Genomic DNA, 27,727 nt, shown 5'->3' with positions numbered 1-27,727 from the left:
GTATCTGTTATTTTACTTTTGTTGTTATAACAATGTATCAAAATTTTAAAAATTCTGCTTTGTTTTTATCCATCTAAATCGAATTCATTGGGTTTTTTTTATACAATTTGTTTTCTTTCTTACTATTTCACACTCGGTCATTTTATGAGGGGTCGAAATTACATGTAAAAGTAAATAATTATAGTAAAATGTTATGATCATGTAAACTTTACCAGTCCTCTATTTTTTAATGCTTTACGACTTATTATAAATAGACGTTGCATATTTTTTTTAAATACATGAGTGTAAAGTTGGATGACTATCGATGCTGGAACTGCTTCCCTTCAAGATCACTTTCATCATTCCAGTTTCAAAGGCAATCTAATTTTACTGTTTTGAAGACATGTTGGTCTTTCCACTATTTTCCCCTCAGAATGCCCCTTTTCGATTCATGAGTTTTTATGGCTTCCGTGGTATCTTTGATTTTTTAGCAATATCCATCAGTGTTTTTTTTTTTCTCATAAATTATAGATGAACCTCTCCAGCTGTGAAGTTTGTCTCTTTTGTGTTATATTCTTCACGTGGTCAAAAATTAATTAAAAAAAAAGAATGACTATTTTCCCTTTAAAGAAGTTTGTCTAATAAATTATAAATAATAAATTAAAATGTTTAACCATCTAATTAACGTATTCAACAACCTCTTCAAAATAACCCTGCTGAGAAATAATTACATTCAATTTGATTATAATTGCCCACCTCTTTCTTTTGACCACATGAATCATGATTTTTAAAACGTCAATGAGCATCTGTAACACTGAACAGTACAGTATATGTAAATGTACAAAAGATAAATAATTTTTCTTCACGCAAACTACAACTGATATCTATCATTGTTGTATCCAGTTTGTTTTGCGGATAAAAAACCATGACCAAATAAGCTATACATTATATTTATTTACTTTATATGATATCTGTACAAAGTATAAGAATTTAGACATTTAAATTTGTAACCAAGACTCGCTGTTCGTTAACCCAAACACATTTAAATTTGATAACAATCAAGAAAATATATTGCACATTTTATAAATTCTTTCCCCGGTACATATGATATATCTATCGATCATTAGATACAAATTAACAAAGATAAGCAGTGAACAATCAATGTCAAATATAGCCCTGAATTCTGCGGTAAAGATGGCGCAGACGATATGGAGTTTGATGTCAGCTGACTGGCCGATCGGTCGTCTGTTGGGATGTGCTTGTTACAATATGACTCAGTACAACAGGAGGTACATTCCTAAAAAAAAAAAACAGCATTGAATTATGTTTACATCTCCTTTATAAATGCTCACTCGTTATATTATGTTAGTTGGATCTTCCCGTGGGAGAGGGATTGTGTTCTCTGTTAGTGTTCCCTGATCTGACCATATTCGCTGCGGAGCCCGAATAACATTTATATTGTATTGGAGTAACCCGATTTCAAGATTAATTACCTTAAAGTTTGTAACCGTCGTTGTTGTTCACAGAGGATATGGACTGTGATATACCCTATCAAAGTAACCAATATAATAACATGCCAGTTCGAAAAAAGAGAGCTATGCAAATGCTTATATAATTATGGCCAAAAAAACACCAAGAGACTTATTTACTTTGAATATAATGAAAATAAGTGAATATTTAAACTTTAAAACGACTTTACATTTTTGCCAACAAGTAAATGTATGTATTAAATTCGATTGTCCTTTCCTATTGTTAGTGAACAAATACAGAACTTATAGGATTGTATGGGGGGAAATAAGGAAATACAACAATGACAACAAAGAGTTGATTCTTTTTTTGGAACACCGATATTATACGAAAAAATATGTTTATATAAAAAGCAACACGAATATTTAAAAGAAACAATATACAAGATCTGAAATTCAAAAAATCAAACTTCTATTGCCATAACCAAATACCTTTCACGACATGTCACCGGCGCTGCAACATTATTCAAAAAGACCATGAGCTATAAAACCATTTAACATAATGTATATCAAATGTGTGCGTGCACTTGGTAACAGTTGACTCAGGTGAGCATAAAGTGCTTACCCTGTCGGAGAATCTGAGTTTAACCGCGGATTTGGTGTGGTCCGTCTTGCCAAATCTTTCATTTTCTTTGCATGTTTTTGTCTGTTGTTGGAATTTTTGTTTTTGCTATCTGTTTTTATAAAACGTAAGGTTTGTGGTTCCTCCTTTCTCTTTTATACTTATGTTTTGTAGTTCCTCTCTCTGTCTCTTAATTTAGATAGTATTGTAAGCGTTTAATTTAGTATTATTGAATGCCATGCATTTCTGACATATTGACTGTACCAGATTTCCAAAAAAGATTATTTTGATTTAGTACGTTTTTTTCTACCATGACAAGTCATGTATCCCAACACACATTTCGAACTATTTGAGTATAATAAACCAGGGTCACATAAAAAGTTCCAATTTCAATTAAATAATGATTTATTGTTGAAATATCAATCGATCAAATGTAACATACAATATTTTGTCAATCAACAAATCCAGCAAAAAGATGTGGTATGAGTGCCAATGACCCAACTGTCCATCCACTTTATAATGTATAAAAAAATAACAGTTATAGGTCAAAGAACATGTAAGGCCTTCAATACAAAGTCTTGACTCACACCGAACAGAACGCTATAAATAGGGCCAAAAAATTACTAGTGTAAAACAAGACGAAAAGGAAAACAAATGGTTTAATCTATAAAACAAAAAAGAGAAACGAGAAACATAAGCAGACGACAACTACTGAACAATAGTCTTCTGACTTAGGACCAATAGGATACACAAACGCAGTGTGTTTAAACGTTTAAACAGGTGACAGCCATTTCCCATGAAAGAAGTGTAGCATTCAATCTACATCATGAAAAGTTATACAATGTACTATAAAATATCAATTGTAATGGCATAACTCGTTCTACAAGACATTTTATACACAAAAAAAAAGTAAACATTCATACACTGAACGAATAAGTTTAATATATGATTGACACCTTTGAATTCATTTATTGTAAAACTAGACATATACATTACCACCCGTTATAATGTATCATAAATTTATAGATGCCGAATTTATGTTATTTACATGATGCCAATTTTGTTCAAGTGAACGTTTGATTGTTGTTTACGGCTACACATTTAAGTGTTACTAGAACTTACCCATGGTATCGCAGGTCCGTGACTGAATTAAAGTATATAACTATGCGCAAGCCTTATTTTAATATTAGTTTTGTCTTCTGATAAAGTCGTGCCGATTATAAGATACACAGTTTTCTCTGCTTTCAAATCTTTCTGTTTTTACCCGTCGAACTGGAACTTATCAATTATTGGTAATATAAATTATTTGGAAAACAAAAGGTCCTGGAACGAAGTATTTTTCCATCAAAACCATTGTCCTATATTTGTTATAAATAAATTTGAATTCTTTGATTCGCTGTTTTACGCCATGGCCTCTTACAAATTGAAAACTGTACCTATACGCCTTATTTCTAGTCAAGATTTTTAGTATTCGTATTGTTATCTTAGAGAGTCTTGCTGATTAAAATACTACAATAGGTAACAATTTGACAATTTAGTAGTGTCAACCCTGTGATTATGACCCGTGTATATAGCATATTAATCCTGAATACACCGTTTGGTGGTGCGCCTGTCAGATGCGGAACGTACAGATAAGGTATTAGGTAACATGTGAATATACTATTGGTATCGGTATCGGACTCGACCCGGAACTTCTTAATTATTGTCAATATAAGTTACCTGGAAAACAAAAGGGCCTGGAGTGGTGTAATTTTTAATCTACACCTTTGTACTATATTAGTTATGTATAAAGTTGAATTCTTTGATTCGTTGTTTTTAAGTGATGACGGCTGACAAATTGGACCTCGTCATTTTAGTATTATAGAAGATATGTAGCATTCATCCTAAAACAATTGACCCTAAGGGAGTTTGCTTCTCAGTTTCAAAATAACTTACTTTTCAAATGACTAGTTGATATTGATAGGGGATTTATAAAGTAGTAGAAAGAGCAAAAAAGTATATAGGCCAATTTGCTTGTTTTCGAGATATTAGTCATTGACATTTTGGCGGGAAAATATTCTCTCTTGACTTTTCATGGCTTTATAATCGACAAGTTTATGTTCTCAAAAACTATAAAATAATCAAATTTTTATAAGACTTTTAGATATTGCTTATCATTATAGATGTAAAAGATTTATAAAAAGAAAAATGGAAGTCAATGGTTCAATTTTTTAAAGGCATTTAAATGGATAAAACCAGAGGACTCCGAAAAATCTGACAAAAATCCCAAAACATGACAAGCGAACTTCTTAAGGCTAGGTGGCAAATGTTTATAATATATGTCTTTCTTGATGTATTCTTAGAAGAGAGAGTGGTGAATTTTTATGGCGGTTAGAATATGAAACTAAAATTCTTACAGATTATTATAAATCAATGCCTCGATATATATTTGACCTAGTATTATAAGACAGCTAGATCGCGGGCAACGATTAAAGTCTACATTATTAGACAGGAATCAATCGTTGATTATAATTTATTAATTATTAATTAATTTATCCTTAATATTGTTTATGTCGTACCGTGGCGCCATCTCTTGTGATGCATCCAACAACCGACTCATCACAATCCAATGGAAACACACATGATTTGGTTACTCTTATGCTGACTTTGCTACTTGTATTAAATCTATGAAGTGTTGCACATGTTGTTTTATCTACAAATAAATAAACATAAATAAAAAGTAAAATAAAATGCTGTAACAAATGTGAAGAAAACAATTAACAATTCGTTCAATCGTTTTCGTAAAACTTTAGTCTCAGACTTTTATGATACAAGGGGTTTCCGCATTAAATAGAATATTTCAGGTTTTATATCAGAAGTAGAATTATAATAATTTATTGTGTAAATCAAACATAACACCATACTCTAATGAAAAACTTGTACATATAATATATCTGAAAATATTTGAATTTGACTGAACAAAATTATATTAACCACAGAGGAATTTGATATAAAGTGCTGACAATATTTACTATACTATATATAAAAATATTAATTTTCGCGAACCATTTAGGTCACGGAAATTCCAAAATATGGCATCAGTAAGGAGAGTTGTGCAAATAATGTGAATACACAGAACCCCCATCCAAATTATCTTTAGCTAAAAGTATTCATCATTTTCTATTTTATATGTACCAGCAACATTCCATTTTTCTATAATTTCGATTGAAATATTCCAAAATCTGAGTTAAAATCGATCGAATGCCCCAAATAAACATTGTCTGATTGGTTGAAGTACTGTTGCGTCAATCATTAGCATAATATAAGCCTCGATGTAAAGAATAAGCCTCGATGTAAAGAATAAGCCTCGATGTAAAGCACACGCTTCACATGAATAAGGAGAGTTTTACAAATTATGTGAATACACAGATCCTCCATCCTATTTATATTTTGCTGGAAATGTTGCAGTGTTCATCATTTCTGTTTTGATTCTGCTCACAACATTCCATTTTTTCTATAATTCCGATTTGAATATGTGGAACCCGCAATAAAAATAGATGGCCTCAATGATCTAATAGCAACGCAAAAAAATTCCGTTAACCTGAGTTCTACGATGTTACATTAGCCTGGGATCCGGCCCAATCTAGCTGCGCGTCGTAAGGTCAAGATAAGCCAGGATCCCAGTATAAATTATGTTACATAAACCAACCAAATCACACATGCATACAGAACTTTGCGTTCAAATGTAATTCTTGGTGAAGTATACGGGGCGGGTAACTTCGTTTACGAAAAATTATACACACTTTATCATTAACATATTACCTGGCTTTTGCATATTCACGTTTTTTTTATTCTGAACTGTCGAATTCAATTCTATACATTTTTTTTTACATGAAGCAATAGGAGTAAGGATATTTATTTAGCGCCAATTTAACCAGCATCACAACAAAATTATTTACCGGTATTTTTGTGAAATTTCAGTTCTATAGGTTATCAATTAGAGAAATGTTGGTAAGTATTACTTATTTAAGGTTCTACTGATGTGCTTCTCTAGACCTTTTTGACGGTCCGTTTTATCCCATTTTTCTCAATACTATCTCCGATGACAGGAATGTCAACTCGACCTATTCGTGTCGAAAGTGAAAATCCAATCTGTTTGATGAAATAATTTCTTCTTCAACGGTTCATGCATTATTTTTGTATTAATTGATAACCAATCACATTCACGTTGCATGTTTGCATGAAAATGGTTATGTACATGTATTATTGAATTGTAAGGGCGATGCAGCATGCGAGGTCAGTACGCGATCACGTGACATTATTATTTGTAAACAAACATGCTCCCCGTGTAACACGTGTCTGAATTATCCTTTGAAAGTGTTATGAATCTTTCAATCACTATTTTATGATATTTTTCTTTTTGTTTTTAGGTTTGCATATCAGTAGTCCAAGTGAATTAGAAATAGTTCCGCGTTGTGTGTGGTTTTTTTTTTAATAGTCTATAGTCTACAGAATTAATAGAAGGTAAGTCTACATAAGTTATATTTACATGTAACTAAAGTCCAAAAAGATGACTCCACTTTCCCTCTATATTTAAAACCCGCTTCCCAATTTAAACAGCATTTGCTCCCCTTGAAAGCTAATTTGCCCCTTCCCCGTCATTTCCCTTTAAATTTGCTCAAAAGTCATACTTATAGTCCATTTACCTTAACGGCTGATTTGTGATTTTACCATCTTAACTGAAATTTTCATATTGAACACATTTGACCATTCAGTATGAGTTCCCATGTTTTTTGTCTTATATGAAGGAGGTTTTAGGTCATGTTTTCCTAAACACCTTATTGCTATTTGTCTGTCTGGATTGTTAAAACCACAAAATCAGATAGTGATGAATATGCAAGTTTTCAACAATCCCGGAAATTACACTTTATTTAATTTATATCGCTATTTAGTCCAATCTGGGAAAAACAGTCATACACTGTATGTACAACTTTCTGTTTGGGTCATGCGACTGAAAATAAAGGTTTTTTACTAGAGAGCTGAGGGAGGAAAAACTTTAGAAAGCGATCATCAAGAAACTTGAATAGAGTATGATCCACTATTTTTCGAAATTGAAAATTGAAGTAAAAAATTATTTTGTTTAAAGTATTTACAATAAGTTAAAACGGGTCTCATTAAAAAGTATTGTGCATGGTGAATTGTTTCAACGGCCCCCAGATAGCTTCAACTGTATGAAAAAGTTGTGTAATTTTAGAATTTATCCGGTATGGAATAAATAGGGATTAGGTGTATTGACATCCATGAAAAAATATAGGAAGTAAGATACATGTAACTCCCCTTTAGGTTTTGATAAATATTGGATATGACATTAAGAAGTTATAAAACTTTATTCTTTGAATATGTTTCTAGCGTAACATGCACGCTTAGTACTGCTTTTTATACGTCCGTCAAAGACGGGACGTATTATGGTATACAAATGTCAGGTGTCCGTCTGTCTGTCCAGCGTAAACATGTGGCACCGTAACTTGAGAACGACTTATCCAAATTTCATAAAACTTAATATAGTTGTTTCTTATGATGGTCACATGATCTGTATACTTTTTGGTGAAAATAAGATTAAAACTTTTTGAGTTACGGTACATTGTAACTTAAACAGGGGGGTGTTTTTTTCATATGTCACACCGTATCTCAAAAACAATTCTTGATTATGGCTTAAAACTTTAAACACGTCTTAGTTACATTGTTCTTAATATCTGTATACTTTTTGGTGATGATTCAAAATTTCATATTTGAGTTATTGGGTATTTATCATGTTTTTTCCAAGTCCGGATCCATAATTAGTTTCAAAAACAGGAAGTGTGCCATTTGGCCACAGACCACAATTAATTTCTCTATCATTTCTTAAGAACATTTTGTATCATTAAAAAAATTGCACCATACACTTTTGTCAAATTTTTTGTGTGTCTTATGTATAGCACTAGTCCAAAAATACATCCAAAATTCAGAAAGATTGAAGCAATCACTTTTACAAATTTAGCCAATATACATCCATACCCCTATGGACAAGTCAAGAGATGTTCCGAAAACTGTAAATATGACCTTTTTGCACTTGGCCTAATCACTCATTCCATATCAAAATGAGTTTAAATACAACATCCAAAAAATTATTTTACCTCTCATCTTTCATTTCCACCCAATAAAATCTAAGAAATGAGTGGGGAAGGGAAAGAAAAAAAATGAAGGAAAAATACACTCTAATTAAAAGGAACTACATTCGTCCATTTGCAATGTTTTTGAAGCACCTGCTGTGCAAATTTCTTAGATTTTAACCTATTTGGAATACCTTTTGACATTAATAAAATGTTTTACTGGCTTTCTATGCAAGAGGAAGCAAGAGAGAAAAAAATATTATGTCATTTATCAGAAGCCGTGTCAAAAACAGGGTCGGTTGATAATTATTATTTTTTTTTTTTTTTGAAAGATCCAATAAAAAAGTTAGGGTCGGGGCTAAAAAACAGGGTCGGTCAGGTTACCTGAAACACGAATCTTTTTTTTCTCGGCCCAAGGAGAGTTGTTCAAATAATGTGAATACACAGAACCCCCATCCAATTACGGTTATTTTTGGAAAACAAATAGTGTGATTTGTCAAATTCAGCTGATTTTTTAATCGTCTTGAAAAAAGTGTACATTTTATGAGGGGGGATAATCCCGAGCTTAAAAACACCCGATGCCGGAGTCCCGATAAAGGTCCTATCCCCCCTCTTTATGGTCATGTCTAAGAATTACTGTTTAATCTTCATTTGGCAAGAATACTTCAATAAGATACCCCCATTTCTACCCTCATACATGTATATATTTAGAGATCATATGTTATCCTATGTCATTTGAAATTGTGACGCCAGAATGCATCCCCCCCTTCTTCATAACCAGAATGCACCCCCCCCCCCCTTCTTCATAACCACCATCTTGACCATCTTTTCTTGACCATCTTAAATGAAAAAAAAGTTGAGACGTAAAACTATGCTTGAAACACGTGTCACTCAAACGACTTTAAAGTAGTCTCCCTGATCAATTACTTACATCAAAGTCAAAGGATAATTCAAGTTTTAAATCCGAGATTTTTCTTGCCCTTTAACATTTATTGTCACAACAACAGCTTTCTTTTCTAAACTATCTTTACATGGAGAGGAGACGTCAAAAGAGTTCTTCAAACACGCGAGTCGAAAAGTGGTAAATAACTCCTGTATGTGACATTTAGTGGAAGCCATTCAACCATATCATTTTGTCAAACAATTCAATCAACACCTTTATTAATTAGTCCTTTGTTGTCGATAGTTGTAAATTGCAATCAGCTGATAATTGATTTTCTGTCAAAATCTTAATGAGGTCAAGGTGAATTCCGAATATTGTCTGATACATGTAAGTTAAAGTCCGAGAAACTCGAAAAAAGTAAATAAACAAGAAGGAGGAAAATAAATCTTTCTATATAATTCTTTCGCCAAATTCTTTAGCAACTGACGAATTTTTATCACCACAAGTATTATTTTTTCGCAAATTGGGAAAATGGGGACTGCCAGCTGAAACCCTGTGTGGGGACACCCTATCAAGCTTGTGCTCGTGTTGTGTTATAGCGAACCCTATTGAACCTTTCTATAGATTCACCTGCAAGTTACCTGTCCATTTAAACTTTTGGCAGTTCTATTGTCCCATCTAACAAATACAACAGGTATTGTTCTCTGTATAGTTTATTCACTCAGACCTTTAAATTTCTTTTAAGAGAAATATATCACTCATTGATTAATCTACCTCAGTAGAAAATTTATCTGCTAAATTGATAGAAATTACATGTTTCACATAAAAAAAAATGCCTGTGATTTCGTGTTTATTAAACATTTATAATATTTTTTTCAATATGTTCAAAATAAATAATAACTTAATCATAAACAGTTTGTTTTTAAAATAAAAAGTATTGTTCGTATGAAAATTTGCATTTTTTAGTTTTTGTTTAGTTATAGAATACTTTTAAGAAGGCCTTAATATGTAAACATCAACATTTTTAGGTTTTTTTTATCAATTTGTTTTTTGAAATAGGAATAATGTTAATTTTTTTTAGGAATCAACTTTTATTAATGTTTGAATCAGTGTTTACATTCAACAGATTGAAAATATAATACATTTAAACTCATATACAGTTTTTTAAAGGCAGTGCTTTAAGGCCTGACTTTTAAGTCATGAGGTTCATCTTTTCATACGCAATCTTTGCAGGGGGTCTTTTGGCCAGAAATAGACCCGGAAATGTTCGAATTTCTCCTCTTCTTTTTATGGTATAATATGGTTTTTGTTTCTTTCATTTACATTGGGGACTAAAGAAACGATCAGTGTGTATTGTTCGTTTTATAGAAATTGTTATTAGTGTGTATTTTGCATTATAAACAGTCAACCTGACTACAAACTATCATTATGTGTATTCCGTGTGGAAAGAGGTCGGGTCAATTTCGAGTGTTATCTGACATCTAAAGATTCTTTAATTAGTTCAGACGTTGATATAACAATGAAAAGTCGACTGAACATGATTAATATTGCATCTTCTATAATTCAAAGCGGAATTCGGTTTATGAACGAGAAACCGTAAAAGCGTTTCTAGTTATGTATGTTGTCTACGTATTATCCTGGTTCCCCGTACTACGTTCCGGGTATTAGCTATTTGATATATGTGATGTGTAATATTACGATCGGGTACCAGCCAATCTACGTGTGTATGTGTATATGATTTCCCGCCAAAATGGCCGATTTACAGCTAAAAAAATAGTCCATAAACGTTCCGTATAATGATATGCAAATTCATGATTAATCGTAACTTTTTTTTTATCTTTGTATAATAAATATAACAAAATGGAAACCACAAAATTGAAAATAACATTATTTTACGAGGATTTCTCATATTTTTCTCACTTCCGGCGCAGTAATACGTATGTTTTGAAGAAGCTCGAAGGATTTGACAAAGTGAATTGAGAAGGAAACGGATAGATATACGTCCTTGCTATCAGGTAAAACAATTTAAATGTACAGAACAAAACATTTACTTCACGTAAATAGTACATGCTTAAGCTTTTTACTGTCTTACACGACTGTAGTCGAGTGTTTAAACGACGGCGGTGACCTACAAGGTACGGGTCATACTGGGTCAAGTCTAAATATGTAAACATCTCCACGTGCTATTAGGTAGAAACATCGTAATGCAATGTCTACAATTTTTCCTCCTTTATACATCGTTTAACCAGATATATTTCTCTTTCAAATACTCTTTAACACGGATTGAATGTACGTATATTTTCTAGTGTTTTCTTGTCCTTATTAAAGTTCATTTGTTGATGTTTAAATATTTTTGAACGACTGAACACAGGAGTGAATGAATGCAACAATTATATATACTGAAGACTTGGGCTGTAAAATGATAGTGTACGTATATCATACTGATAATTATTCTAGCAGTAATTATGTTAATTTAGGATGTAATGACAGGAATTCACGAGTTATGCCTTAGGCTTTCTGAAAAAATATCAATGACAATGTAAAAAGGAACAAAACATTGACACGAATGATGCTCTCTTCTATGTTATAGTTATTTAGGTATGTGTGTTGCACAAGTTTTAAAAAAACTTAAGTTATAAAACTTTTTTTCAGGGCACAAACCCACTTTAAAGAGACTTGTCTACTGCCATACCCATCCTATTTTCATGCTCCATTTGCAAGCAAGAGACTGAATGGTTTACAAAATTAAAAATCAGGACGGTGTCCAATTAAAACAAAAGAGTCCAATTAAAACAAAAGAACTAAACTGGATGAATATTGTAGGAGAAATCTAGAGGAAAGTTTTGATTTGTGAAATTGGTTTTCCTGAAAAGTCATTCATCCTAGCCTGCAGAAAGGAACTATAACTGTCCACCACCAACTGACGAGCTAATGTTGAGCTTCACATATGGAATTACTCAAATACCATCAATGTCTATGTTTTCAGCACAGATTTCACAAGTTATGACAAAGCTGTGCTTTTTTTTATACCTGTTAAAGAGTTGTATACTAAATTTAATTTTTTTATCAATAAATATATATTGTGTCATTTAAGAACTTGTATTTTGTCAAAAAATGCATACTAATGAATGAAAGAGGTGCAGTTCATTTTGCTTTGGTATATAGAATTGAATTACAATTGTTCATGTTATTGGAATGCTTATAAAAATAAGGAGATGTGGTACAATGTATATGATATTTAGTGAGTTTATCAAGCAAAAGTGAATAAGAAATAGGTATAAGCAGTTACAGGTACATGTACTACTGTACAATCTCAAACTATGAGAAAAACTCATACCGTAAAGAGAATTTCATATTTACAAGTTTTGTTTTTGTGTTGAATAATTTTCTTCTATTGTTTTAATTGCAAATATGGGAAGTGGTTAAATGCTAATGAGACAGCTGTTATGGCCACAGAGCTTTAATTGAAAACTTCTTTTTCATTCATACCGGTAGATTTTGCCTGGAGTTAGAAACATATCTGCCAACTTCATATTGCACATGGGGGTTTTACGTGAAAGATGGTCAATATAGTCTTACAAAACCTTCAAGGGAGCCTTCAAATGGAAGCAGGACAAGTTGCCCCACTGGCTAATCGCCCCACTTTTTTAAAAACTGCCACAAACTGATTTATCAAATCGCCCCACATGTGAAATTGGTTAAATCATGTTTAATATTACTCCTGTCAACTCGCCCTACTTAAAAAAACGGTAATATTTAGATTAATATATACAATTAAAAATAAAAACTCGCACCACTTTAACGAAAACTAATCTACACAGAATACAAACAAACCAAAAATTAATTTAATTACTACATGTATTATTGATATATACTGAAATTATAATTCTAAAAATAAAACTGATTGTTGAAGAATAACTGTAAGTTTTGAAGCTTAGTTATTTGCATAACAGTTGAAAAGAAACCAGTTAAATGTATCAAAATGCAATATAAGGAATTTAACTTATATTTAATGGAATAACATCTTTTTCCATAAGTGGGGCGAGTTGGCATTACTAAATTCATCCTGGTTAATAATATATTTATCTAGATTTCACCCATTTCCATTAGGTGGGACCAGTTGGCAGGAGAAATATTAACGGGATTTATCACAGTTCACAAGTGGGGCGATTTGGTAATTCAGGTTGGGGCAGTTTTTTTGTCGAGCCTGCGACTTTTGTCGCAGAAAGCTCAACATACATTGTAGGGATAGTGATACGGCGGCGGCGATGTTAGCTCAGTTCTTAATAGATTTATATTTTAGAAGGTCCGAGACCTGGATGCTTCATACTTTGTATATGGTTGCCTCATGTTATGAAGATTCCGTCGGTCACATGTCCAATGTCCTTGATTTCATTTTCATGGTTCAGTTACTACTTGAAAAAAAAGTTAAAAATTTTTGTAATGTTAAATTCTCTCTTATTATAAGTAATAGGATAACTATATTTGGTATGTGCGTACCTTGCAAGGTCCTCTTGCCCGTCAGACAGTTTTCACTTGACCTCGACCTCATTTCATGGATCAGCGAAACAAGGTTAAGTTGGTGGTCAAGTCCATATCTGAGATACTATAAGCAATAGGTCTAGTATATTCGGTGTATGGAAGCACTGTAAGGTGTACATGTCCAACTGGCAGGTGTCATCTGACCTTGACCTCATTTTCATGGTTTAGTGGTTATAGTTAAGTTTTGTGTTTTGGTCTGTTTTTCTTATACTGTTTGCAATAGGTCTTCTATATTTTGTGTATGGAAGGGTTGTAAGGTGTACAGGTCTACCTGGCCGGTGTTATATGACCTTGACCTTATTTTCATGGTTCAGTGGTCAAAGTTAAGTTTTTGAGATTTGGCCTTTTTTTCTAATACTATATGCAATAGGTCAACTATATTTGGTGTATGGAAATATTTCATGATCTATATGTCAGTCGCACAGGTTTTATTTGACCTTGATCTCATTTTTTACGGTTCATTGCTCAGTGTTAAGCTTTTGTGTTTTGGTCTGTTTTTCTTAAACTATAAGCAATAAGTCAATTTTATTTGTTGTATGGAAGAATTGTAAGCTGTACATGTCTACCTGGCATGGTTTATCTGACCTTGACCTCATTTTCATGGTTCAAAGGTCAATGTTTAGTTTTCTTGGTTTATGTTAAGATTATGTGACAGTTGTAATAACGCTTTATTATTAGGACTATCAACATAATATCAATGATTAGTAAAGAAGAATAGACATTTCAGTGTGTGCACCCTTGTTTTTAAAGTGGGGCGATTTGTCATGGATTCCCTTCAAATATATTCTAATGTGGATTTTGGCTTCTTCGTACAAAATTTCCATTTGGGAGCCTTGAGCTCGATTGGGGAAATACTCTGCAAAAACTGACAGTTGACAGGTATGGTCATCAAAAAAGTTGACATGTTACTATGTACATTTACCATTATGTTACTTGATGTCCTTGCTATACACACAGTACAGAGACTAGTCAATCTTTGTGAACTTTTTTTTATGGGAGTCATAGAATATGTGTATACAATCAATAATTAAAAATAGTCTATTTATATTGAAAAGGAAAAGTTCTTATATGTCTAAAGAAAAGGGACGGAAGACACCAAAGGGACAGTCAAACTCATAAATTTAAAGCAAACTGACAAGGCCATGGCTAAAAATGCATTTCATGGGAGGCACAGAAAATATACTGTAAACAGTAGACTAGATATAGGTGAACTAGGTACAAAAGAACTCTAAATCTTAAATTCTACAAACCACCTCTGTTCTATCCATGGAAGATAATGATATAACTGGACTAGAAATACACACAACCTGTAATTAACTGCCTTTACAGCGCTTTCGCGCTTTGATTATAAATAGTACACATGTTATTTCCATCTAATTTAGCAGATAAATTTTTTACTCAGGTAAATTAATCAATGAGTGATATATTTCTCTTAGAAGAAATTTAAAGGTCTGAGTGAATAAACTATACAGAGAACAATACCTGTTGTATTTGTTAGATGGGACAATAGAACTTACAAAAGTTTAAATGGACAGGTAACTTGCATGTGAATCTATAGAAAGGTTCAATAGGGTTCGCTATAAAACATTTTTAGTATGCTGAAAAATACCAACATTAGAAAAATAAACAAATAATCGATATTGTAAAATATCATTGGTTGAAGAGCCAATGATTTACATACATGTATATACATAAATATATCATCCATAAAATACTACTAATTTAATTTACACCACAACTGTTGGAAAAAACCTTTATGTCTATCATGTATATAACTTATCTCATTCTAGTCCATTCAACTGACAGAATCAGTGTAAATTTCATGAATTCTTTAATATCATGTACATGTATAATCAAGGACTATTCTTTTATATAGCAATATTTGTTAGCCATTTAGAGGTCTTTTGCATTTAAAGTTCAGTTTAAGTGGGCTTATTTTGGGAAAACGAAGTCAATTTCCAGATCATAGTTTACATTTTCTTTATATTTTGCTGTGTCAAAATAACCTCAATATCAAGGACAATATATAGACCCAAAAAACGTTTATCACATTCTACACATGAGATTTTAGCAGGAAAGACTGTGATTGGAGTATTTAACCATTGCAACTTTTTAATTTGATCTCCTCCACTAATTGAAGTAGAATATTTAATGAAGGTGTGTCCACAATTTAGAATATGTTTATATATTTAAAGAAATGATGTTGAACCTGTTTTATAAATTGAAAAGGTTACATTTTCCCCCTTATTTCAAAATCTAAGCTTGAACCTCTGCGGTCTTACAAAGTTGCCCCCTGCCGGGAATCTGGTTGTAACATGTACAACAATCAAAGATCAACCCACACTAAACTGAATGTAATTGAAAGACATCTAGAGGTTGATATCAGAGGCGGATTTAGGGGGGGGGGGGGGCTGCTTTTTGAGAAAAAATTTGGTTGCTTATATAGGGAATCACTGAATCATGACTTGAGCGAGCCCCCTCTTAGGTCAGCCAGTGGGCCCCCACTTAAGAAAATATCTGGATCCGCCACTGGATATACAGTATCTAACAGAAGATGAAAAGGGAACAATATGGTGAATTTTAGAGATTTATATTATTTCATGTACATGCATTTGAAATATTTTGATTTCTTTTTTTTAGTTCTAAGTTCCAAGGTGACCTAGCTTCCATTTTAGAAATCGGATTTAAATGCTAGTCTATCAGAGGGATTTTTCCTTTTAATTGGTTGTAGATATATGGAATCTTATTTTACCATGAAGTCAGATTTGAAAATGACTTTGGGTATGAAGATGTTGTAAAGACTGAATGTCAGTTTTAGTCTTATATACAAACATGTATGTACTTTATAATTTTAGTCTTGCATGTATATAATTATGTGTACAATACATATATCACTGATTCAGTGGCAATGGTAAATAGACACTGACAAGTCTTAGATCTATAATATTTTATAGTTTTTAATGTTTTGTCCATTGACTAAAACTAGGTGGAGGTTTGTGTGTTCTTATTTCCAACAGAGGTACACTCAACATATATCAATATGTGCATTAAGCAAATTGATAGTTGCTAGATACGGAATGATTATACAACAAGAAAGTTTTAACCTGTGTATATATATATACTTAAAATATGTTTAAAAAAATCATGTCTTTTTCAGGACTTCCGAATCCAACCATGTAGTATGGAATGTCGTTGAGATATGGTTTTGGTCAATGGATGTTAATGAAGGACCTGTAGTACAAAGTATATCACTGGATTTAGCTCTTTGTCTAAGTGTATTATTAAAGTACTTTGCTTTGAGCTCAGTTCATTGTTATGCAATTCATTCTTTGTGAAATAAAGATTTGACAGAAAACTCATGTACAAGGATTTGTCAAAGAAGTACCACCTCTATTTACAATGTAAGTACTAAGGGAGATAAAAGCATTCTATTTTGATTTGAACCAAACATATTATAAAAAAAAAGAACAAATTTACCCGAGAATGCTACTCCCACTACTAGCAATATGATGCTAGGTTGTTTTAATACATCTGTAGACTACTGCCTACTTATGACTCGGTCCTGAGTGTAAATGGTCCTTCAACTATGTGGGGAAAAAATTATAAGGCCTATCTAGGCTTATCAATTTTGAAACTATATTTCATTGTACATATTTGAAATTTTTATACAACCACAGAAATTTTTGCAGTTGAAATACATGTAGGTATCCTGTCGTCGTCTTCCCAAGACGGATGGTTTCCAGATAATAACTTCAGTATAAGTAAAAAGGAAGCCATTAAATTATAACATAATATTTATAATCATAAAAGGAAGCTTGGGATTGTTTTGGCCAACTTTTGGGGCGGTTATATATATAGTCCCTAAGGTTTATGAATAAGGGTTCTAAAGGTGCCCAAAACAAGCATTAATCTTGTGTCAGTACAAAAAGTTGTGTATAAGTATTTCAATTGTTCTGAAACTGTACCATAATATTTAATACCATAAGTAGAAGTTTGGGGTCTATTTTGTGGGTTATGGGGCAAACAGTTGAGGAATTGAGGGCCAAAAACAAACATTTTTGTAGATTCAAGACAATAAATTGGAGTTATCTTTCTTTGTCCAGAATGGTTGTTGAATTAATATTACCTAAAACCATTGCTTTATGAAATCTTCTTTGAAAATTGGAGTTATCTTTCTCTGTCCAGAATAGTAGTTGAATCGACTTAAAATAATGCTACATGTATATATACAATATACAATGCAAAATTCACTTTACTACCAACTGATAAATTTAAGCAGTCTTTAATAGCCATTCAGTGATTACAAGCACTTTGATTATCATTCTAGGGTTATCCCCTTTCACAAATGGAAAAATTTCTCAAGTTTGTCTCAACTAAATTTAGTGAAATGTGTATACAATGCTTATTACCGGTACCTCTAAACTTGGTTTAAGTTCAATTTTTAGCAGCTTCACTTTTACAGTTCTTGATTTATGTACCTTTATACGTTATATGCTAGCGGAGGCATCATCACCATGACTGTATGACATTTACACTTTAATACTTTATGATGTATTAAAATGAGTAGTTGAATAATTACTGTTGCAAACTCCATTAAAAATTTGAAACTTTTTGGTTGTACATTGGTATCACGTTGGCATCATCGTCTTCATCCAAAGATATTCGGTTTTCGCACTCTAACTTCAGTAAAAGTAAAATGGAAATATATGAAATTTAGACACAAGATTTATGACCATGAAAGGAAGGGTGGGATTGATTTGGGGTATTTTGGTCTCAACAGTTTAGGAATAATGGGCCAAATTAGCATTGTTTTTGGTTTTTGCTCTATAACTTAAGTATTGGTAAACAGAAATCTATGATATTTTAACATAAGGTCTATGGCCACATAAGGAGGGATGGGATAGATTTTGGTAATTTTAGTTCCAACAGTGAAGGATTTAGGGGCCAAAAACAGGCCCCAAATAAGCATTTTTCTTGGTTTTTGAACAATAACTTTAGTATAAGTTAATAGAAATCTATAAAGGTTTATGACCACAAAAGGTAGGTTTGGATTAATTTTGGAGTTTTGGTCCCAAGGAATAAGGGGCCAAAATTAAACTTTGTTTGATTTCATCAAAAAAATGAATTACGGTATTGTGCTTCTTTGATATGCCAAATCTAACCATGTCCAAATTCTTAATTTTAGGTCCTGTTTTCTAATTGGTCTACATTAAAGTCCAAAGGGTCCAAAATTAAAATAAGCTTGATTTTAATAAAAATTGAATTCTTGGGGTTCTTTGATATGGTGAGTCTTAACATGTACTTAGATTTTTGATTATGGGCCCAGTTTTCAAGTTGGTCCAAATCGGGGTCAAAAATTATTATACTAAGTATTGTGCAATAGCAAGAAATTTTCAATTGCGCAGTATTCTGCAATAGCAAGAAATCTTCAATTGCTCAGTATTGTTCAATAGCAAGAAATGTTCAATTGCACAGTATTGCACAATAGCAAGAAATCTCCAATTTCACAGTATTGTGCAATAGCAAGAAATTTTTAATTGCACAGTATTGCACAATAGCAAGAAATATTCAATTGCACAGGATTGTCCCTTTTTCAAATTGGTCTACATTAAGATCCAAAGGGTCAAAAATTGAACTTTGTTTCATTTCAACAAAAATTGAATTCTTAGGATTCAAACACATTGATCTCAGGAATTTCTTCACTGTCGTTCCCTCAATAACTGCATTAAACAGTTTCTAAATATTATTCATTCAAAACCATTTTATTATACCAATGTCTCACACACAACATATTATAGTATACTGTTGTCTATCAGTCCATCATCCACACTTCAGACAATAACTAGAAAACACTTCCCCCTACTTTCAAGAAAATTTGTTGAAATGTTTATATCTATTGACATAAGCTCCACATGGATTTTATAAATTTTAGAATTTTCATTTCCATGTTATGAAGAGAGATTTTATCCTTAAAAAAGAGAGAATTTTCCAATTTTGAACAATAACACAAAAATGCATCCATCACCTTTAATTAAACTTTGGTGAATTGTTTACACTATTGACCTAAGGTCCCTTTTGATTGTAATAAATTTCAGATTATACATTTCTGTGTTATGAATTTTTATATATGCTAAAAAAAAGAAGGGATTTTATAGTTTTTGGACACCTATAAGTGCAGGAGTTTCTGGCTACATTGAAAACCCATTGGAGGCCTTCAGCTGTTGTCTACTCTATGGTTGGGTTGTTGTCACTTTGACACTTTCCTCATTTCCCATCTCAATTATTCACATAAACACTTCCACATCATTTTATAAAACTTGGGTGAATTGTCTATGACTGTTGACTTCAGCTACATTCCAAAATTTAAAACAAGATTAACAACTACAGGTCCCCAAATAGCCTTCAACAATGACAAAAGCTCATACAGCACAGTCAGCTATAAAAGACCTTAAAATGACAAATATAAAACAAATGAAATGAGAAAACAAATAGACTAATAATTGTACAAAACAAAATAGTTCAACCTTTAAGCAAGCTTAAAAGGAATCAAGACATAGCATGCGCTTACAGTGCAGCTATTTATTAACAAACTCCATATTCAAACACTCAAACAACTAATTCACAGAGAGGGGTGGAAGTTGAAGTTTTTTTTTTTATCAGTCAATGCATTTGAATGAAGACATGTACACATCAACTCAATCAACTCAATTTGTTAATACACATTTCCAGTCTAGCTTTCAATACATTTGTAACGACCTTTAACCCCACTGACAATATGCGTCTGTGTCCATACTTGTTTTCCTTTACATAAAATATAGTCTCAAAAAGTTTGTTTTTTTATTTACGATTTTTTTAGTTTCATAAATTATTAATCAAAATATTGGGTTTTTCTTTTATTTCATCGTGTTTGCAAAATATAACATTCTGTCAATTTTATCTCCATTTGAGAAATGATTTATTCAGAATGTTTGATTCGATACAATGCATTTGTTAAGTTAAAAAAAAGCAGTGACCTACATGTACATTGTCATTATCAGTTTCAACATAGTAAGAGAATAAAGGTATTAATTTTGCATGCACAATCTGAACGTAGCATTTGCTATTTTATTACACTCAATAAGTAATATGCTGGTTGGGCTTATTGATCTGTGAATACCTACTTTGTGGACAGGGAATATCTGGTGCCCAATCATTGCATTCTTGATTACTGTACATCTCTGGACATGTCCAGCATGTTAGACCTGTGAAGAAAAAAAAGTTTATATTGATCAAATTAAAGTGAACTATAAAAACTAAGTTTGAAAATTGTTTTATTTGTAATTTTGTAAACTTAAATTTTGCAGAATTTGTTTCATTTAAATTTGATTGAATTTGTTGGTTAAATTCTTAGTGCTATGTGTGACAAAGACTAGGTTTTGGGTATATGCCAATGCGACCTAAACTCTTTTTCAACCAACAACATTGAAAAAATATCAAAAAGACATCTTATTTTGAGTTCAGGGTCCTTATTCCTAAGCCTAAGCTATCTTAAAACTATACAATATATAAAACATGGTGTTAGATGGTCTATATATGTTGATATCTTACTCCCAAAGTACCACAAATTAGATTAAATCCTTAAATCTTTTGTTAATCTAGGACATACAAGTTAGTATAAGTGAATAAAAAGCAAAGCACCACATATATGAAGACGTAGGCGTCGCCTATGATGATCATAAAATAAACCTATATTCTAACACAAGATATGTATCTTAGGTTACTTACGCAAACCCTTTCTATTTGCTTACCAAACAATCCTTTATAATGTATTTTGCATATAACACATAGTTTATACTACATAGTGCAATCATTGAAATTTGACAAGCCTACCTTCCTTTTTCATATATAAGTGCTTAATCTTATGCAGTAACAGATTCAGTAAACAAATAAAATATAACTTAAGAAATCAGTATCTTTAATTCTTTAGAAGATTATAATTTTGTATTACCATGATTGGTTTTCTGTGTCGCTGTGACAACAAAGTGACTGGAAACTTTACATGCATACATTCCCATCACTAAGGCAACAAAAAGGAAGATGTCAGAAAGTAAACTGGCATTCATTGTTTTGAATCACTGCATTGTAGTCCGTAGAATTCAGTAAGGCAACACAAGGATATTGTCCAAAAGTCTATTATAACTCATAATTTTGAATCATTGCATTGATTCCCGTATAATTTAGTAAAGCAACACAAGTAACATGTCACAAAGAAAATGGACACAACTAATTTTGAATCATGATTAGCATTCTATTCCGTATTATTTCAATTAGCACTATTAATACCATTTTTCTTCTGAAATAGTTTGTTGAATATCCTGTTTTACTTTGAGTGTGTGCATATTATGCCGTTTTCCATCCTTATTTCGTTTAAATATGCGCAGTCGGCTTTTTCAAGTCTTTCAAAATTCTCAAAATTATTCTTTTTTATATGATCTGTATGTAAACTACAAGGTCACTTCGTGTAGCATCATTTAAAAAATCTACAAGAAAAAAGTTCAAGTTAAGTTGTAAAACATTGCATGTTAACAAGCACTTGGAAGGTCATGTGACATAATTTGACACGAAATGAGTTAAATATTTGTGGATACAAAAACTAAACAAATTTGGGAAAAGCATATAAATTAACTATAAATCTTTGTATACTTAGCGTGAGAATTAGCATTAACATTTGACACGTTTTGCTCAAATTGCCGTATTATCTTTGTTTTATTTATTCATATTAGTTTTTCTTTATTACTATTATTAACTGGCTTTTAACTAAATAGAGTTTTATATGTTTGTTTATTAACTAGATGATTTTTAATTGACTTGTTAAGACCTCTTTTAAAAATTTGTTTATTTCATTCATTGCGAGAGGAAGCGAGACGAGCTATTATAATTTAGCACGACATTTTTAACGTATGACATAATATTGTATACGGATTATGCTTTATATTTAAGTGTGTATATATAAATATAAATATAAATGTATATACCATTTCTATAGTCTCTCATAACTCTTTTTAGAGTGGCTCTTGTTCTATATATGAAATTGTAATATTATGTAAATGTTTTATAAGAGGTGATTGACAGAAACTCAAATAAAACATTGTCTTGTCTTGTCTTGTCTTGCGACAAAAAAAAATCCATAATAATGAATAATTAATTTTTAATTAGAAATTTTGTAACAATATTTCATCACTGATAAAATCACAAATTCTCTGAACATTTGAATATTGTTTTTGTTTACTTTAATTATACCGACACACTTTTTGATGCTACTGATATAAAATGTCTTTAACAAACGTATTACAATTTTATCTCAGAATCTCAGATTAGCCTCCCCCTTTTAAAAAAAAGAATAATCTTAGATAACCCCCATCCCCTCCCCAAATTTGACACAATTTTTACGGGGGGGGGGGGGTACTATTATCCAGAATACAACATACTCTATCTTTAGTCAGTGTTACGCCATATTTCACAGCCCTCAGACCAGACTGAGTCTACTTTGACCAACTATGCCTACTATGGAACACCTAACAAATTGCTTTTATATTACAATGAAAAATTGCTGCACTTCTTAACATTCCTGAAAAACTTTCCACTGGTTATAACTAACCAACTGATCAAGTTATGAAACTGTCTGCCGATTGCTTTAATTCATATTAACAGAATTGAAACAAGTTTCACACCTTGGTTTTCACTAAACTGGGTGTATCGATGTATTGAAAGTTTAGAAATTGATTAAGCATCTATATGTTTTTATTTAGAGAAAACACTTTTCAATGGTGTATGTATAGATGTATATGTATCCAATTTCCTAGGCTATCGATACACCGCTCTAGGTTTGTGTTGCTAGATTTTTCCCTATGCATTTTTACGTTACAGCTAAATCTACAGTATTTGATACATTCGAACACAATAAAATAAGGAATACGCATAAAAATATGCATAACTATTTTAAAAAACGTGTGGTTTATGAAATCATCTTTTTGTAAATATGTTTTTTTTAAAGCAAGTTCAAGCAAACGGCATGAATACAAGAACATTCAGTCTACATTTTACTCGCACACTATTTTACTAAATAAAGAAAAAGGCTTACCCGGCTGATTAAGATGTCAGACCAAACCAAAGTTTTAAAATGTTGAATGTAATAATGAATCAGCTTTAAATTGCTTTTTGACACGAAGATTTTGTCATTATTTATCGTAAATTTCACCGAATGAAATTATAAATTAAACCACTTTAATTGCAATCATTAAATATTTTGACTTTTGAATATTTTAAAGGACCGCGACCTTAACCAAAATTGAAAAGATTTTTTTTATTTATCAGTTATAAATTCAAACAGAAAATTATTTTATTTCTTTTAATTATATACACCACACGCAGAAAAACACTTTCACAAAGAAACACTTATATATCACCATATTGCAAATCTACACCCTGTTAAGTTTTAATTATGAAAAATAAATAATTTGTATGTGATGATGTTTATAAACAATTTCAAAATAAAAAGGTTAACTGCTTTCTTCGTGAGAATGGTATTTTTATATGAGTTGACACTGAAATTTAAAACCCAGTTATTTTCATGGTTCTTTACATTAAATTAGAAAGACTTTTCTGTTTCTATAGTATTGAGATACATATGATATTGAATATCATGTTTTGTAGCAAATTAATTTTTAAATGAAAATGTCTAACAACAAATTTAATCAGTACAAAGAAAACAAACACCAGCAAAACTAGCATATACATTAAGATCCAAGTATATCATTTTCATATTGTGTAATGCATGTTAAGGAATATATTTCTCGCATATTATATTTGGCTTAATCCGAAATTCGTATCCATGCAGAAGTCTGCCATTGATATTAATTCCTGCTCCTACAGATCCCGAGAATACGTCTAAGGCATTTAGATTTGCTTGACTATTCCACCTTTTAGAAATGTTTTGGTACTCAAAAAATTCCATACTATCATCATTATTTAGTTGAGACTCGACGATTAAAGTAAAAACAAACCGTTTCTGTATAAAAAAAAATCCGTTAGTTAAACTATCATTGGACATAACTATAAAAGGATACATACCAAAATAGACTTTTAACTCTTTTTTTTACAGTCTTTTGTATTGCGCTTACAAATTATGTCATTGAACATCGTGAACCATTTGAATGAAATGGACGCGGCACCCTTTTCGTGAATGTTAAACAGAAGACTTAGTGTTCAAATTGTGACATCAATTTTTTTTGTTATCGCTTAAAACTCACTAAATCGGCATTATTCAAATATTATGGGTACATGAACAGCTATATCTAAAAAAAAACCATTCTCATTGTTTGCCATGTTCATTGTATATAATGCCAGGAACTGAGTATGGAATTTTGCCACAAAATCTGTTTAGAAAACCAGAATATGAAATGCAAACAAACTTATTATATAATTTTCATTTATAAACGAGTGAATGCCTGTAAAGTAAAGTTAATTTAGGAAATTTTAACTCGAGAGGAAGAAGGAACTTATCATTATAATTTATATACATTATGTATATATTTTATCATCGTCCAGTGGGATTTTATTCATAATTATTCGGGACAAATTCAGGTCAGACAGCATGAAATGCATTCCCATATTTAAACAATTTACTCGGGTCTTATTGTATGTAGCTAGTTTGTCTGACGTAATAAAATCTTTGTTGAAAATATACTGATTTTATTGAAAACTTAAAGTTGTCCAAATGATTTGGCCGTGATAAAATTCGATAAGTACAGAATTTGTTCATTGACAAGTAAATGCATGTTTGACATGCCAGTGCAGACAAACAGGAATAAAGTTTCCGAAGGCAAACGCATATTAATATTTGCAAGACTAAATCAATTTGCAAACGGATCAAGGTCACCACAAATATCATATACTATATATTAAGATCAATATTGTTATATAACAGCCTTGAATTGATTCACTCAAGACTATTGGTTTTTTTTTTACAAATCGCTTCCTAAACTTTAAGTTTAGATCGTTCATGATCAGAACTCTGGTACATGTTCGAGTTAAGAACACTGCAGACTGCGATTATGATAGCACCAAATTATAAAAATATCTATTCACATTACTGATAAATTAAATGGTATAGTTAAAAGTTACAAAACTATAATTGCTTAAATCGATAGAAAGAGAACGAGAAAAAACAAACCTGTTTGCAAATTTAAATATCCAAAAAGACCATGCAACTGTCCAGTCCATTTTCTTTCGATATTTTGAAGTATAGAATCTACTATGATTATAGATTAGAAAACATATAGAGTAATCGATGACTGAAATGACTCACTGTGTATTGCAATGTTTATATTATGATTAATTGTTTATTAATAGTTGATGCTGAATATGTGTTTTTTTTTAGCATGGTCAGGAATCGTGTCTCATGTCATAAATTAGTATACATGTATCTTAATTGTTTTTTTCGAATAGTTTTGTGTTAATGACAGATCTTTGATTGTTTTTGTAAACACACACAACTGGGTTGCTACATGTATCTCATTTACTTATACCTCGCACCTTCTTTTCTTTTATGAAAACAGGATCATGAAAGAGCATAAACAGAAAATAGTTAAGTACTAAAATGAAGTTTTTTAACTGATAACATTCTTTGATTTGATATAGTACAAGTATTATTCAACTAGGTGTGTTCCTTTAGGCGGCATATACTGCCATGTCTTTGGTGTTCTAGGTTTCTTCAGTTTTGAGAACAGTAACTGTTACTAGTATTTGTTTTTTTGACTTTTACTTTCTGTTATCTTAGCTGTATTGTAATTGCTATACTTTTACTGCACACCTTGTATATCGTATTACTTTTTTTTTATAGAACTTTTATAGCATCATTGCTAGTTTTCTTTTCGATTTGAAAATGCAATATTTTAATAAGCTGTCGTGCTCCTCTGTTTTCATATGCATGTTCGAAATATTTTTACTTTGAAAACTGGCTTGCCGTGATGCCGCCGGAAAATATATGAGGAAATATCCGACATATATCTAGTCGTACCAAAGCATTAAACGGGTAGTAACATTGGTAACAGGAATGCATTTTGGCACCAGTGGATGATGGTTTTATGATATAACAGAACGTTTTCATTTATGTATCATCACAAGAGAAAAAGAAACTGTTTTCAGTGTCATATGTATGTCCAAATTTTAAATGTAGTGGAATATATTTAATTTATTACATATTTTTAAGTAAAATATTCTCTAAGTTCAGTGGTTATCGTTGGTTCATGTCTGTCATATTATTTTGTTTCGTAAATTGTTTTGTTATAAATTAAGCTGAAAGTATTCTCAATTTTATTGTTTCATATGTTTTATTCATGTCTGGGCCTTCAAGTTATAGCCGAATATACAGTATGGGTTTTTCTAATTGTAGAATGGTTGCTTATGATTGTTTACATCCACTTTACTTGAACTTTGGTGGCTTCTCGTCTTATTTGCACTCATACTGTAACTCTTTCTTTTCCTATTCAACCATTATTTTACTCTACATGTATAGTTTGTCTTGAAAGTACTTGAAGTACTTGAAGTACATTTAACCATATGATATATTTTTCTGCTGTGTCAGGACCTTCAATTGATCATCTACCAGTCTAGTTGTAAATAACGATGTGAAGATAAGCTAGAAAGTCAAGTTCTTCTCATCAACATCTAACCTTGAGTAACCGCCTTTCAAATTGAAGATTATTACAGGATGATAACATAAAACCAGACATAGATTAATATATATACAAATAACTTGAAAATAGCTGCGAAATCGGAAAATTACAATTTTACCGGCCAATTAGTTTAATTTGATGGCACTAGTTTAATTTGAAAATTGTTTTGAGATTGGTAATCGATTTGAGTCTACTGATGTGAATGGTGATGGTGGCATGGTGGCTAGTTTGTTCCAGTCGGCTATTGTTCTAAAAAAAACTTTAAAAAAAAACTTAGTCTGACTCTTTTCTGTGCAATGTTTTGCAAGATGATATTTTGAAATTTTTTAAATTTAAATGTCTTGTTTTGTATCTTTTGTGGATTTAATTTTTTTTTTTATGTATTGCAACCT

At 31.5% G+C, this 27,727-nt stretch overlaps 1 protein-coding gene and 1 long non-coding RNA gene across 3 annotated transcripts; one reads left to right on the top strand and one right to left on the bottom strand.

Moving 5' to 3' along the window:
• Nucleotides 1-952: 952 nt before the first annotated feature.
• On the bottom strand, nt 953-25,942 carry LOC134705181 (ly6/PLAUR domain-containing protein 6-like). 2 transcript variants are annotated; one of them, XM_063563939.1, is made up of 5 exons: nt 25,832-25,942; nt 21,608-22,139; nt 20,781-20,861; nt 4,626-4,759; nt 953-1,276 (listed from the first exon to the last, which is right to left on the bottom strand). In XM_063563939.1, the coding sequence occupies exons 2-5, from the start codon at nt 21,720-21,722 to the stop codon at nt 1,103-1,105; spliced, it is 504 nt and encodes a 167-aa protein (XP_063420009.1). In that variant the 5' UTR covers nt 21,723-22,139; nt 25,832-25,942; the 3' UTR covers nt 953-1,102. The 2 variants fall into 2 exon arrangements, with proteins under 2 accessions (XP_063420009.1, XP_063420010.1); XM_063563940.1 differs by lacking the exon at nt 25,832-25,942 and adding an exon at nt 23,741-23,852.
• LOC134705180 (uncharacterized) lies at nt 10,242-12,166 on the top strand. The gene is made up of 2 exons (XR_010105497.1): nt 10,242-11,093; nt 11,731-12,166. It is a non-coding gene; the product is annotated as an uncharacterized LOC134705180 (long non-coding RNA).
• Nucleotides 25,943-27,727: the final 1,785 nt, after the last annotated feature.

The sequence above is a fragment of the Mytilus trossulus genome, chromosome 2, assembly GCF_036588685.1.
Source record: "Mytilus trossulus isolate FHL-02 chromosome 2, PNRI_Mtr1.1.1.hap1, whole genome shotgun sequence".
Lineage (NCBI taxonomy): Eukaryota > Metazoa > Mollusca > Bivalvia > Mytilida > Mytilidae > Mytilus > Mytilus trossulus.
Note: the sequence above shows the minus strand (reverse complement) of the source record. Positions and strands in the feature narration are given on the sequence as shown.